We start from the raw sequence: 14,822 nt of genomic DNA, 5'->3' as shown, positions 1-14,822 counted from the left end.
TAGATTATTTTTTACGTAAAAGCAAACCGCCCCCCCCCTTCTCATTTAGTGACTTAAAATCATTAGGCAAATGCAGTCACAAGGTTGCCTTGGCTGTGATTCAAGAAGCATAAAGGTAACGCTTATGTTTTTTATGCATTTGAAACTGTTAAAACAGGCTTACTATCTGTGGTATCTGGTCTTTTAATACAATTGTTATGTTTCTGTGTTTTTATACATTGACTAATAGACTTCATGTGGTATAAAACGTTTCCCAGCAACTCTAGATTTCTTCATTCATTTAAGATTTCTGAGCTGTGTAGAATTACTGAGGGCGTTTGAAGTTATAAATCACTGAAATTGTTTAACAAATTTGTTTTTTTGATGATCTTTTCTATTTTTATTAGGAACACAAGGTCATCCAGGCCCCGCAGGTCAACTTCAAATAATTAAGGGAGAACCTGGCCCTCCAGGACCATCAGGCCCCTCTGGCCCTAAAGGATTTCCTGGATATCACGGTCCTAAGGGAGAGCAAGGTTGGAATATTAACTAAATCAACTAGGCTAATTACAAATAACTAATCTGCCCGGTTTAACAAATACTAATGCTTTATTCCCTTTGTAGGTGATATTGGTGCTGTAGGACTGCCTGGACTACCTGGAGTGTCAGGAATGGATGGTTTCCCCGGGCAAAAAGGAGAATTCGGTCTCTCTGGGCCAACAGGTATGATATCTTAAAAATAATGAATTATAAAAAAAAATGGCAAATACTAAATGAAGCATTTTCCAAATACATTTGCTGCAAATACACAAATGCATTTTCTTTATATGCTATTAGGTCCAAGGGGGTATCCTGGCCCACCTGGTTCAGATGGTTTACCTGGACCCATTGGTTTACCTGGACTTCCGTCAATGGCTCATGGATTCCTGGTTACAAGACACAGCCAGGCACCTGAGGAGCCATCTTGTCCTCTGGGCACAGTCCCAGTATACACCGGATACTCACTTCTCTATGTACAGGGAAATGAAAGAGCACATGGTCAAGACCTAGGTGAGATTGGTGTGATTTACTCTAAGCTGCTTTTTACATGTTTATCAGGCAGGCTGCTTTGCTGAAAAAATAAACTTTTTTCTCAGTAGTGTAAGGTAAGGCTAAAACTCCTGCCAGCGTTTTTTTTTTTACTGCCTGTGTCCTTGTTACAAATATAAAAATATACAGCTCAGCAGTAACCTTTCCTTCTTTAAATTTTTCCTCTAACTGAAGGTTTGTACAGAGCTGTACAGAGCAAGACACAATGCATTTGAATAGAAATTGCAGCTTAAAAGAGTGAATATCAAATGCATAGAACGTGGTATAACATGTCAAGGGGACTCTGCCCTCTTAATCAGACGCTCTGGGATAGAGGATAAGTCATTTCTCTCACTCATTTAGCTGTGTGTGTAATTTGAGCTTCAACTGCTCAGCTTTGTGAACAGGCTTTTTTTTTTTATTTCTGTCTGTGTTGATATTTTCCCTCATTACTATTTGCTGAAAATATTGTCACCAGCGCAAAAAGTGAGGTGAAATGTCTCAGTCGGATGCCAGGATAGCACTTAACAGGGATTCTAATTTTTCCCCATGCTATGCAGTTTTGGCTTAATATGCAATTTAACCTGTCATGTTCAGCTTCATTCAATGGCCTCAGGAACACTATTATCGTTTACATGAAAGAAAAATTATTAAAAGAGCCATCATGACATAAAATAGTGGCACTTCCCAAATTAAAATTACACTGGAATATAGCTAACTAGCTCTGAGTATTCATATAGTATTTATGTAACATAGTATAGTTGTTACCGTGTTTCCCCGAAAATAAGACACTGTCTTATATTTTTTTTTGGCTCACAAAAAAACCACTAGGTCTTATTTTCAGGGTAGTTCTTTTTTTTTTTTAATGTATAACAATCCAACGTTAATGCACATCCAAATTAAATAATCCAAAATGTCAAAGTTAAGAATGGGGTGATCAAGGCAATCAGGGGTGCCATACTTTCCATTCATTGGCACCCCATACTTTTCCATTCTCTCTCACGGCTCTTCAGGTTCCCCCTTATGCCACCACCAGCCCTGGCAATGGCCACAACTAGGTCTTATTTTCGGGGTAGGTCTTATATTTTAGCAATTCCCAAAAATAGTACTAGGTCTTATTTTCAGGGTAGGTCTTATTTTCAGGGAAACAGGGTAGATATCAACAGTGGAGGGATTGATTTACTAAAAGAGCAAAGTATGTTCACTTTCAAAGCTAATTTCCCTGCTGCAGAGTTACTTTTCACATATCTTGAAGGAGGTGAAATAAAGTGGAAATTCACCTTGCAAGGAATACCAATTACATTTACATGTGCAAAGAAAAAACAGGATTTTTTTGAATGATTGAAGTCAGCACAACCTCACCTCATTCACTAAGCTATGTGAATTTTCTCTTTGCAAATGTTTTTTTCCTTGCACACAATTGGCTATTCTTTACAAAATGAATTCTCACTTAGCTTCACCTCATTCACTAAGGTAAGTGAAAATTCACTTTGCAAAGTATATATTCACTTTGAAAATGAACATACTCTATTCTTTTTGTAAACCAGGGTCACTGTCTAAAGTTTCTATATGCCACTGTATTGCCACTGTCCTGGATAAAATGTGGTTCATGTGTGTTATTGAACAAACAAACTGCAGCTTGTAATGACATGGCTTAAAGTGACACTTAACTCAGGGGTTAAATCAATACAAATGGGTAAACTAAAAGTGAGATTATAGTCCATCATGGGAGCAAGCTTGGAGCAGTGGCTGTTTCTGGCATTTCACATAAAGGGAATATGTAGTGTTTTTAGGTAAACATGAAAATGTAAAAGAGATCATTTTGATGTAAATATATTTATGTTAATATGAGTTAAGGCTAGTTCCAAACCAGATGCAGTAGTGATACAGTCCGTTCAGTTTGGCAGTTGCATCAAAATCGCGTCACAATGCTTTCCTGGGATTTCTGGTGCTCTGTTTACACCAGTGCTGTCAGTTCCGATGCAGGCAGAAAAAATCCTGCTTGCCACATTTTATCTGCACCTGAGTGCAACGTGACGCATCAAAACACATACAAACAAATGCAAACACACTGGACTGCCCCTGAAAGCCCATTTCAGCTAAAAAAACACATCACACTGCAGCTGCGCAGATAGACACAGTTCTGATGCAGTTATGGTGTACACTAGCTCTTAATGTTTGAAAAATATTTTCCTGGTTGTGCTATGCTGCTTCTTACATTGTAAGTCTATGAGTTTTCTGACACATTGAAAGCAATACACTCCTTGGGTGGCTGATATCTCAACTGTTGTTAGTACAAATAATTAGTAATTGCACTTAGCCAGTAAAATCTCTCTGTTTGTTGGTCTACACATTTCTATAACTAAAAAAAATAATAAAAGCCAAGAAGTCAAGAATATAAAAATGTGACACATAAAAATGACTGAAACACTGAAATGATAACTCAGTGGTCACTGAAAATACACAATATGTACCCTTTCACTGTAATAATGCAGTTGTTTGATTTCAAGGTGCTGCTGGAAGCTGCCTACGTAAATTCAGCACAATGCCTTTCCTGTTCTGCAACATTAATAATGTGTGCAACTTCGCATCAAGAAATGATTATTCCTATTGGCTCTCAACACCTGAACCAATGCCAATGAGCATGGCTCCTATCACAGGGGACGAAATCAAGCCTTTCATTAGCAGGTAAGTAGACCTTTACACATTTTATAGCTAGGGGGCGATCTGAGAAGGATCTAAAATGTAACAAAATTATATGCAATTGTAATATTTAAAATTTATGGAAATAGTATGCCATCTTTTGTACTGTAGTACTCTTTGCTGTTTTCTATTGGTAGAAATTAAAAAAAGGCAAATTGCTGTTTTATTTTGGATTAATTGCCCTTTATGCAAGTCTGCACAGATAAATACACTCATATACTTCTCTGAAGATGCTGGGTTCCTGGTACGACCTGATTTGGCACAGGACTGCTTGCTTCTAATTCACAGTCTTCCAGGACAGGATACAGTGAGCATGCAGAATAGAGGTTAACATTAGAGTTTAGTGTAGGGGTTTAAATTAGTGTTAGCCTCACTCAAGGGGTCTAGTAAAGTGTTATATTTGGGGTTGGAGGGATTAAGTGTTAGCAAAGTGCTTTGATGGAGAGGATAAAACACTGGCCAGGTACATTTAGCACATCAAGAAAATCTATACTTATTTAATTTCACTACTCTGTTCATTATATAGACACTTTAATTCAGATAGATAGATAAATAGATAGGAAAGATAGATAAATAGATAGATAGATAGATAGATAGATAGATAGATAGATAGATAGATAGATAGATAGATAGATAGACAGTATTAAAATGTAAAGTCAGTATGGCTGCTCAGTACTGGCTGTGATTTGCCGGTGTTGAATATAATGGTACTTACAGTCTTAAATTACCTTGACATGTTTTCATTCTTTGCAACTGAGCTCTCCTGTAGTGCTTACATTTCCTGCACAATGGTAGCTAGGCAGCTCTGGGCATCTCTTACCCACATTTAAAAAAAGAATTGCTGCAAAAACATCAAACGGATCACAGTGTTACCTTTCAAACTCTAGCAGAAAATCTGTATGGCTCTTCTGTGAGTGAATTTTATAGCTTTGGAAGGATAATAGATGGATTGAAATCTACTGATGAACATACAAATGGGCGGCTGGCATGTAAAATATCTTGTATGTTCTTACAGTTTCAGTTGCTTAACAACATACAAAAAGACAACAGCATGACAATTGATAGTTTTGGTACTTTGGGTATTATTTGTAAACAAAATGACATACGTTTGGTTCTCCATTTAATAATATAGATGCAGTGTTTGTGAAGCACCTGCCATGGTGATGGCAGTTCATAGTCAAACAATTCAGATCCCTCAATGTCCAGATGGGTGGATTTCATTGTGGATTGGATATTCATTTGTAATGGTGAGTTTTGTGATTTTACATATGGAACTGCATTGTAAATGTTCTTACTGTGTTACTTTCCTAACAAGCAACTTATCTTTTGAAACTAGCAAACCAGCGCTGGTGCTGAAGGTTCTGGCCAAGCTTTGGCATCTCCAGGCTCCTGTCTAGAGGAATTCCGTAGTGCACCATTTATTGAGTGCCATGGACGAGGAACCTGCAACTACTATGCCAATACATACAGCTTTTGGCTGGCTACAATCGAGAGGGATGAAATGTTTAAGTGAGTTACAGTCCATGATTTGTCAGGAAATTGTATGTTACATACCTTAAAACTATAAATGAATAATAAGCAGGATGTTGATAGTTTGTGGAAGCCCCTTCTAAAAGCTGTCCCTCCACGAGCAGACTGGCTGGGGGTTGCCCAGTCTGCATTGGAGTTTTGCCACCCATGGTGATGACCAGATTTGATTGCTACTGATGTTTGACAGCCACACAAAGTATCTGTATCATGTGAAGCATGCAGATATAAAAAAAATATACTATCTTCCTCAAAAGCTATTGGGTAACATACAGTAGGTTAGTTATTAGAAAAGGTAAAAAATAATCTTTCTTAGGCAATAATTAGACACCATTATTATTATTATTATACAGGATTTATATAGTGCCAACAATTTGCGCAGCGCTTTACAATATAAGGAAGACATTACAAATCACAATACAATTCAAGACAAGATGGTGAGGAGGGCCGTGCCCGTGAGGGCTTACAATCTAAAAGGGAGGGGCAAGTGATACATGAGGAGGTATCTGTGTGGGGGTGAATTGTTTGAGAAAGTTATAGTTCAGTGGCTAGGTTGAGGTGGGATAGGCTTCCCTGAAGAGATTAGTTTTAAGGGATCGCCTAAAGGCAGTCAGAGTGGGAGATAGACGGACAGGTTGGGGTAGAGAGTTCCATAGGATGGGAGAGACTCTAGTGAAGTCCTGGAGGCGAGCATGGGAGGAGTTGATGAGGGAGCTGGAAAGCAGGAGCTCTTTTGAAGAGCGGAGGGGACGGTTAGGGTGATATACTTTCAGACCAGGTTGGAGATATAGCCAGGGCCAGAGTTGTGGGTGGCTTTGTAAGTGGTTGTTAATATTTTGAATTTTATCCTTTGGGCTATTGGACGCCAGTGTAAGGATTGACAGAGGGGGGTTGCAGACACTGAGCAGTTGGTTAGGTGAATGAGTCTAGCAGCAGCATTTATGATAGATTGAAGGGGGATAGGCTGTGTAGAGGTAGGCCAATGACGAGGGAGTTGCAATAGTCAAGACGAGATATAACAAGTGAGTGGATTGGTAATTTTGCGGTTTCTTTGGTGAGGAAGGGGCGTATTTTGGAGATGTTACGAAGGTGAAGGCGGCAGGATTTGGATAGTGATTTGATGTGGGGAAGAAAGGTTAGGTCCGAGTCAAGGATGAGACCTAGGACCTTGGCATGGGGGGAGGGATGGATAGTTGTGTTATCAATCTGAAGGGAAAAGTTGGGGGAAGGTGCATGAGCAGGAGGACATATTATGAGCTGTTTTTGAAAGGTTGAGTTTTAAGAAAATCTAACACTCACCTAATTCTCACACCATGGGAAAATCTAATAGCAATATGTCTGTAAAGGTTCTCATTTATCCAGGTCATCATATAGTTAGTAGTTGTTAGTCATAGTCACACTCAACTGGACTTGTTCTGCAATACTGCATATGTTTTACTGCTCATCCAAGCAGCTTCTTGAAGAAGCTGCTTAGATGAGCAGTGAAACATCTTCAGTTAATTAGAATGTGACTAACCACTACAAGCTAATTACATATTGCTTCAATTGTAATAGCAAAAAGGCATGGGTGCATGTGCTTGGATGAAGTTTGCGGGCTACTCACGAACCCATCATAACCCATCAAAAATGTACAAATTTAAACTGCTCTGGGAGACATGTACCAATGCAAAAATAAATATAAAAATAAATATAAAAAAATATTGTACAGCTGGTAGGTGGTTCTCATGATTTATGTACTTTCAAGGGTGACATGGGAAAATCACCAATCCCTTCAAATGCATGCTTGGGAAATGTCTTTAAGCTTTATGTGATGTTATGGATCAATATTTGTTTTTTTTATTTTACATTACTACTTGACTTTCTTAGGTAGTCTTGGATGTGAATAAAACAAAACCCCACATTGAAAGAAAATTAAAAGAGCTCTTCAGTGTAAACCTCTTTTTAATGTATGTGCTGCTGACAGCACCATTGTAATCTGCAGCCTCTGCCTGCAGCATTGAGCTTTTAATTGTGTTAAAATTAACAGCTATTTGGCTATTACATGTGTGAGAAAACACATGCACCAAAAGAGCTCTGTGTGAGCAGTTCCTCAATTATACCTGTTAGCAGCAAAAGGCCTGCCCTCCTACTCCTCCTCATTCCTCAAATTTCACCTCCCAAAAAATGCTCCTTAATTGAGTGAGTAGAGCGGCAGTATGGAGCCACACTGAGAATGGCAAAGTGTAGGCTTAAAGCTTACTGTAAATCTCCGAACCTTACCGTCTCCAGCGACATCCTTGACCAGGCAGTTGTCTCTTCTGCAGGTGCTGGAATAGACAAAAAGATTCCCCTAATCACCCCCATGCCCAGCGTTTCAATGCCAGCTTAGCAAAACTGTTGGCTTTACAGCTGCTCCTATTCCTGTTAGTTGAGTCAGCCTCCTTCCACACGTTTAGGGCATTGCTGCACCACAATGGCAGATACCCAACCACTATTTGTATGCCCAGAATCCTATGCCTGAGCTCTCACTAGACTATGTGGTCAGCAGCAGGATCCACATAATCATAGGCATGTGATCCAGCAAGCATGAGTAGGGACTGTACATCTCCTTCACAGCCCACTGGGCAAATTTGCTGGCAATTGGTAAGGATGCAGGACAGAGCACACCGTTGGAGTTGGTGGTGCCACCCCGTGTCCTGCATCATGGTGAAGGTGACAGACCAGTCACCTCTCCTTTCTTCTCCTCAATCATCTCATTTGGTGACTCCTCAGTACCACAAGTCCGCCCCAAGCACCCCAAAGCCCAGGCAAAATGCTAGCCTGCTGTTTTGAAGCTGGTGTGCCTAGGGGGCAGGAGACACACTGAGACAGAGATTCTGGAAGCTCTTCAGGGGCAGGCAGGCTGATAGGTGACTGACCTCAACCCAGTAATATAATCTTATGAGCCAAGCAATATTGACACAATTATGCACCGAACTATAATGTATGGACTTCGTATCAGATAAAATTTGACTAGTGTTGCTAAATGTATCCAAACTAGAATGTACTAGACAATTCACAAACTGTATAAGTAGTCTGCCTCTCATAGATGACAGATGATAGAAGAATGATCTAAGTGTTCAATATTTGATTCAGAAACCAACACAGACACTCCTTTGTAAAGCAGAAAACAATGGTCACCAGTACTCCAAGTTTTCGTCAAAATTAAATCCTTTTATTGATTCTAGCAGGTCATTTCACGCGTGGCCACGTATGGTGATATGACCTGCTAGAATATGTAAAAGGATTTCGCAAGTATTAGGTGGCGCCATCCACGGCCACTTCAGCAGCCCCCCACAATATATGGGGCTTCTCGCTCAGGAGTGCGGTGGGACTCTCTATTTGACTTTTTTGTATAGGACCAGTTACAATCAAGGATCTCTACTATGTTCTTACTCTAACAATTACAAATGAATTGTCCTATAGTGATGAGCTGCATTATATAGCATTTAGAATATCCCTTTGTAATCGAAGTTGCAAGCAAATATTTCTATTGACTAATGTGTTCAAATTTGTTTTATATTCCTAGAAAACCTACACCTTCAACCCTGAAAGCTGGAGATCTCCGCACACATGTCAGCCGCTGTCAAGTATGCATGAGAAGGACTTAATATCATCAAACTATTCAAATATGGTGCTATTTCTCTAACCTGAAAAGCCAAATACTATATTCATGTACCTCACTATTGTACAACAAGAAAAAAGTAAAGTGCACTATTGGAAAGCACATCCTTTGCTCTGTTTTACTGGTCCTTGCCTACTGACAGAGAAAAGACAATCAGATTCCTTTATGGCACTTTAAAATTAAATAAAATGTATAAAATAAAAGAATGCACTGATTCTCTACAGCAGCAGAAGCTGATTTCTTAATTCATAAGGTGCTAGGAGATTTGCAGTACCTTATGCTGTTGACTCCTCCTACTACTCTTGTATTATATTTTAGTTTCTGTTTAATAGATATGAGTATTTTTAAATTCTTGTATAATTTTTTTTTTTTAAACTGATGTATGTCCACTCTCTGTATAAAGTAAAACAGAAATAATTTGTAGCTGGAAGTTTAAACCAAGAAGTACCTTTTTAAAGCTACTGCCATTGTGTTTTAGTTTAAAACAGCAGCGATAGCATGTAAGTGCATTGGAAACAGATACTACCAAATAGTTTTTTCTCAAACTTACATTTCTCTTTGTGTGTGAACAAATTCTTATTAGTTTAAAGTTCCAGATCGAGCTTTCTCGCTGTTATTTTTATTAGTTGATTTCTGAAACTGCGTTGACAGGTTTATTTTTTAATCTTTTAGTTTTTTATCAGAATAAAAAATACAGTGTGGTCCTGTTCTAATGATAACCCAGACACACTATGCCCATGGGTTGCATACGAACCCTTCTGTATCTGGTGGGTGTTTTAGGAAGTGTTCCAAAAAGTGGGATGTCCCACGTCCATGCATTAAGCTTTTCTTTATCATTGGCTGAGCTCCACCATATCCTCCTTCTGTGGCTTCAAGACCATTTTAATTTCAGAAGACATTAAAGGAGAACTATGAGGTTAAGGCTTTTCGCCATAGTTCTCCTTAGGGTAACGGGAGGACACAAACTAGCGTCCTCCCGTCACCCTAAGCTCAGTATACCGCAAGCTACAGCTCGCGGTATACTGAGACGCCAGAGTAAACTGTGAGCTACTGCTCGCAGTATACTGAGAAGCTGAAGCGGATCCCGACAATTATGTCTGGATCCGCCCAGCTGCGGCATCTATCTAGAGGCAGAGCCAGCTGTACCCGCCCCCTCCCCTGTCCGATCTGCCAGTCAGTGCTGGCGGATCGGTGCGGGGAGGGGGGGATCCAGCCCCTCCCCTGTCACGGCAGAGAGCTATGACAGGATCGAGAAGTGAGCGAACGCCGGTATGTGTTCGCTCACTTCTCGATCTACTGAACCTCGTTCATTTAATTAAAAAATTTGAATAAAAATGAATGAAGAAATGTAATATAACTGCATGGGAAGGGTCCCAGAACCCTGTAGTCTTTTTACTTTAATACATCTTTATAGTGCTCAGTCATACTTACTTTGGGATATCCAGAGTGAAGATATGGGAGAGCTTTGCAAATATCTGCTTCCAACAAAAAAGCACAATGTGATTCAGGTCTTGTACATTAAATTGCTCCTTTCTATCTGTTTTTTTTCTCAGCAATAAAACCCTACACACATTATAATTATAAAAATAAATTTGCCAAATACAAAACCTACTTATCATAAATATATTTTCCAGCACCAATTCTATATTTTAGTAATTTATGTCTTTAATAAAACAAGTATACACTAACTTTGATTGTTTTTATGTAAATGTTTTAAATATATATATAATGTACAATGTAATACTAAAGAACCAAGCTCCCTACTGTTCTATGTGGTTTTATTGTTTACAAAATGATTCTGCCACTTCCATTGTTATAAATTAATACTAGCATATTGAATATACCATAAATCAGGCCCAGCACTAAACTCGTGTTCTTATGTCAAATATCATGCATTCCATGCTGTGAACACTGCCAGTATGGCAATTCTGCAGCATCTTTAGGCTGTCTCCCAATGACTCGTAGCTTTGTATCGAAATTCTACAACATTTTTTAATATTTTCTACAAAAATATTTAACTTATCATGAAATTACATATGAAATTGACATATTTTGATACACACATTAAGCCCACTTGATATGTAATATGCAAGAAATATCACTGCCAGTGTGGTACATTCAGGGCTCATTTTCTGCCTGACCAACATAGGCCTTGGCATAGGGTGGCATAGCTACCAGGGGTGACACACAGTCACCTTACTCATCAAGTTGCTAATTGTCAGTAGTGCATTCCCACATATAATAAAAGGTTCCAGACCGCCGCCCTTCAAATGCAGTCCTCAATTTAGCTGTCCTTGTACAGTCTGTGTATTTTTTTTTTTTAGAAGAATAGTGTACTGTATGCTTAAATTTGAGTCTGTACACCAAGAATCGAACTGCAAACAGAATAAAACAACAGTTTACCTCAATCATCAGTTCTATGTGTATGAAAGCAAAGTAGCCAACCTGCCAAACAAAGCTTTTCTGTCTGAATGTGCCTTCTGATATTGTTAGTGTAATACCAAGAGCAAGCCAATTAACTGGGGTTAAAGAGTGACAGCCTAAGATAGTTTGAGTCCAGCCTTGGGTACATTGACTATGAGGACCTGTAGAAAAATTCCTCTGTTGCTCGACACATATGCACATTTTCCTACCAGAGTAGCTCCTGGTCTCCATCTCCACCAAAAAATTTTCCTGGGGATCCTTTCTGATCATATAAGCTCTTTCTAGGTGGAAATTCGTAACCTGTCTTCTGGACATTACAAACTGTGACTCAGCAATGTATCTTCAGCACTGTTATAACCAATAAACAGTTAAAGGAAATATCTGTCGTACAGATGTACAGCTTAGCCACTAGATAATCAGTATTTCACTGCAATTCAAGCTCCTTGATTAATAGCTGCTGAAATTAAGATCTCTGGCACAAAGTGTGTACTGTTTTCCATAAGTCAGACCTGACTGAGACTTGAATTGAGAGAGATGAACAGTAAGGCACAGTTGTTGTGTAGCTTACCACAGCAGGAAGCAGAGAAGATATGGTGACTCTATATACAGTACATCTATAATAACAAACTATACATAGAAACAATAATGTTAGAAACATAAACACATACTGATTTAAATCAGCTTTAGTTCACAATAAGAAGATTATTTATGGTGTATCACTTTGGAATGTATAGTATATCTACAACATTCAAAATGCTATAGTTAAATTCATTGGTTGGGACCTGCTCTTACTTCAATGAGCCTAGACAAGTAGTGGAGGAAGGCAAAGAATTGGCTTTTTTTTTTTACTGCCAAATGGCAAAGATCTACAATGCATTTTTCTTAGATTCCCCTTGTGAGAACCCACATGGGTTACCAGAATGGGCCCTTTAATCCTTTCAGGGACCTGTGCTGTAGTACAAACCACAGAACAACTTTGCAAATGCAAAGCAAATGCCATCCTAGGCTTTATTTCTCTGAATGTTACTTATACAAATGAGTGATATAACTAGAGTTTCACAAGAAACCTGCATTTTTATTAAACATTTACTGAGGTTAAAGGAAAGTAACATAAGTTTCCACATAATAATTTCTACCTTATTCATAATCACAAATGTGCCTTTATATATGATTAGTGATTAGTGTTTCTGATTATTATTATTTTTTTTTAATGCCAAACCACTTTTAAACATTGTTAAAGAGTTTTTGTGTTTTCTTTTTCTGATTGTGCATAACATAAATGCTCCAGTTTGTAATAAAGCACTTGTGTATTTTTTATTGGTGACTCAAGTTGCATGTTCCATGTTTAAACAGTATGCCGGAAGTTGTTGCTACTAACACTTCTATAATAATGTTAACTGTAGTTTGAAATCTCCACAAAAAGACAAAGATCCCTAAAGAAGTATCTGCTTGTGCAAATTGGTCCACAGGGTATACTGTAACCCCAGCTGGATGTGGGAGTATCAAATCCACACCCACTAATATACACCAGCAACTGCCACATGGTGACACTCCTCTCCAGGCTGAGGTCATCCCTGCTGCTTGTGCACCTTTTTCTTCCACACTTTTCCCTTCCACATAACTTTCTATTGATGTGCTTTGATACAGCACTTTGGGAACATCCAACTTCTTTTGCAATTACCTTTTGAGACTTTCCCTCCTTATGGAGGGTGTCAATGATGGTTTTCTGCACAACTGTCAGGTCAGCAGTCTTTCCCATGATTGTGATTACTGAACCAGACTGAGAGACCATTTGAAGGCTCAAGAACCCTTTGCAGGTGTTATGGCTTAATTAGCTGATTAGAGTGGGACACTTTGAGCCTAGAATATTGCACCTTTTCACAATATTCTAATTTTCTGAGATTGTGGATTTGGGGTTTTCATGAGCTGTAAGCCATAATCATCACAATAATGACAAATCACGGCTTGAACTATCTTGCTTCGCATGTAATGAGTCTATCTCATATATTAGTTTCACCTTTTAAGTTGCATTAGTGAAATAAATGAACTTTTGCACGATATTCTAATTATTTGAGTTTCACCTGTATAAGGGGCCGCTGCAACTTCTGCCCATGCAACACCTCCCATGTAATATAACAGGAATTTCCTGGCCTGGATGGACCCAGAGTGGGAGATCCCCAACCACCATTTCTTTTTCTTTTTTTTTACTTGTTATTTTTTTGTTTTTTTTGTTCATTTTTATTTCCATATTTATAATTTTTTATTGTTTTTCTTAAAGGAGAACTATGAGGCGAGTGAAAATCACTCAGCCTCATAGTTGTAGCCGATGTGTGACAATGAAACTGTCATAGGTCGGCTCAATAGATTGGGAAGTGAGCGAACATATCACTTCTCGATCCTGTCCCTGCAGAGAGCCGTGACTGTCACTCACGGCTCCCTGGATTCCCCCTCCCCTGTCCGATCCTCCAGCGCTGACTGGCGAAACGGACAGGGAGGGGGCGGGTACAGCTGGCTCTGCCTCTGGATAAGCAGAGCCAGCTGTCACTCACGCAGCTGGAGGGATCCAGACAGTAATCCAGACGGGATCCATCCCGGCTGCGGCATCTCAGTATACTGCTATACTGAGCTTTGGGTGAGGGGAGGACGCTAGTTTGTGTCCTCCCGTTACCCTTAGGAGAACTATGGGGAAAAGCCCTGATTCCATAGTTCTCCTATAACTACTTAGTTATTGATGTTGTCGTCGGGCACCACAGAGCAGAGACGCGTGCCTGCAATTTCTTTGCTTTGACAGCACAATGTTCCTCCTAGGCACTAAGCAGCCAGAATTTCTTTTTCACTATTTGTTTAATTATAGTGAGGGTACTGGGGGCATAGCTGAGGAGGGAAACCTACTGCCATAGGCTGCCTGCCCATTCACAATGCAGGGGGAAGGCAGACGGCAGTGAAAATTAAGTGTAGAATCCAATGGTCATAGGCTGCTTACCTTTCCCTGAATAAGGACTGTCCAAAAAAAAAATTGCACGCAAGTCTAAAAGCAGAGGTGGAAGTGCTGCCACATGGAGGTAGTAGGTGGCGACCCTTGCCAATGTGACCTCTTCTTTCTCTTCCTCCTCCTTCATCTCTTCTTCCCTCTATCCTCTTCCTTTACCTTCTCCCTCTCCTCCTCCCTCTGCTCTATTCCCTTTCTTCCTTCACCTCTTACACATCGTATGCTATTATGTCATGTGAAGCTGGGGTCATACGACGTTATGCCAACTGAATCACACATGATAAACTGGTAAGAACATCCCCCTATCTCCAGTGCATGATCTAGATCAGGGCTCAAAATTTCAAGTCCTGAGCTACTAGCCAGGCCTTAAGAGTCGCCCCACCTGACCCCTACCGTGCCCCGCCCTTAACTCCGCCAGGTCAGTGGTGTGACACAGAGAACAGAGATCAGTAACAATGCAGAGTGCAGAGGCCAGTGGTGTAATGCCGA

General features: G+C 39.6%; 1 protein-coding gene and 1 long non-coding RNA gene across 2 annotated transcripts in view; both read left to right on the top strand.

The window, feature by feature from the left end:
* COL4A1 (collagen type IV alpha 1 chain) overlaps window positions 1-9,288 on the top strand; it is a 149,655-nt gene extending 140,367 nt beyond the window's left edge. The window contains exons 46-52 of the mRNA XM_018557001.1: window positions 387-515; window positions 604-702; window positions 817-1,029; window positions 3,558-3,735; window positions 4,883-4,997; window positions 5,087-5,259; window positions 8,825-9,288. Coding sequence (XP_018412503.1) covers window positions 387-515; window positions 604-702; window positions 817-1,029; window positions 3,558-3,735; window positions 4,883-4,997; window positions 5,087-5,259; window positions 8,825-8,906 — 989 coding nt within the window. The 3' untranslated portion in view covers window positions 8,907-9,288. The remainder of the gene's footprint in view (window positions 1-386; window positions 516-603; window positions 703-816; window positions 1,030-3,557; window positions 3,736-4,882; window positions 4,998-5,086; window positions 5,260-8,824) is intronic.
* A 2,066-nt stretch (window positions 9,289-11,354) lies between these two features.
* Window positions 11,355-14,822, top strand: part of LOC108787447 — an 18,970-nt gene continuing 15,502 nt past the window's right edge. Inside the window, exons 1-2 of the long non-coding RNA XR_001941260.1 lie at window positions 11,355-11,468; window positions 13,053-13,055. This is a non-coding gene — a long non-coding RNA (uncharacterized LOC108787447). The remainder of the gene's footprint in view (window positions 11,469-13,052; window positions 13,056-14,822) is intronic.

This window comes from Nanorana parkeri, unplaced genomic scaffold, assembly GCF_000935625.1.
Source record: "Nanorana parkeri isolate BGI_ZX_2015 unplaced genomic scaffold, ASM93562v1 scaffold262, whole genome shotgun sequence".
Classification (NCBI taxonomy): domain Eukaryota; kingdom Metazoa; phylum Chordata; class Amphibia; order Anura; family Dicroglossidae; genus Nanorana; species Nanorana parkeri.
Note: the sequence above shows the minus strand (reverse complement) of the source record. Positions and strands in the feature narration are given on the sequence as shown.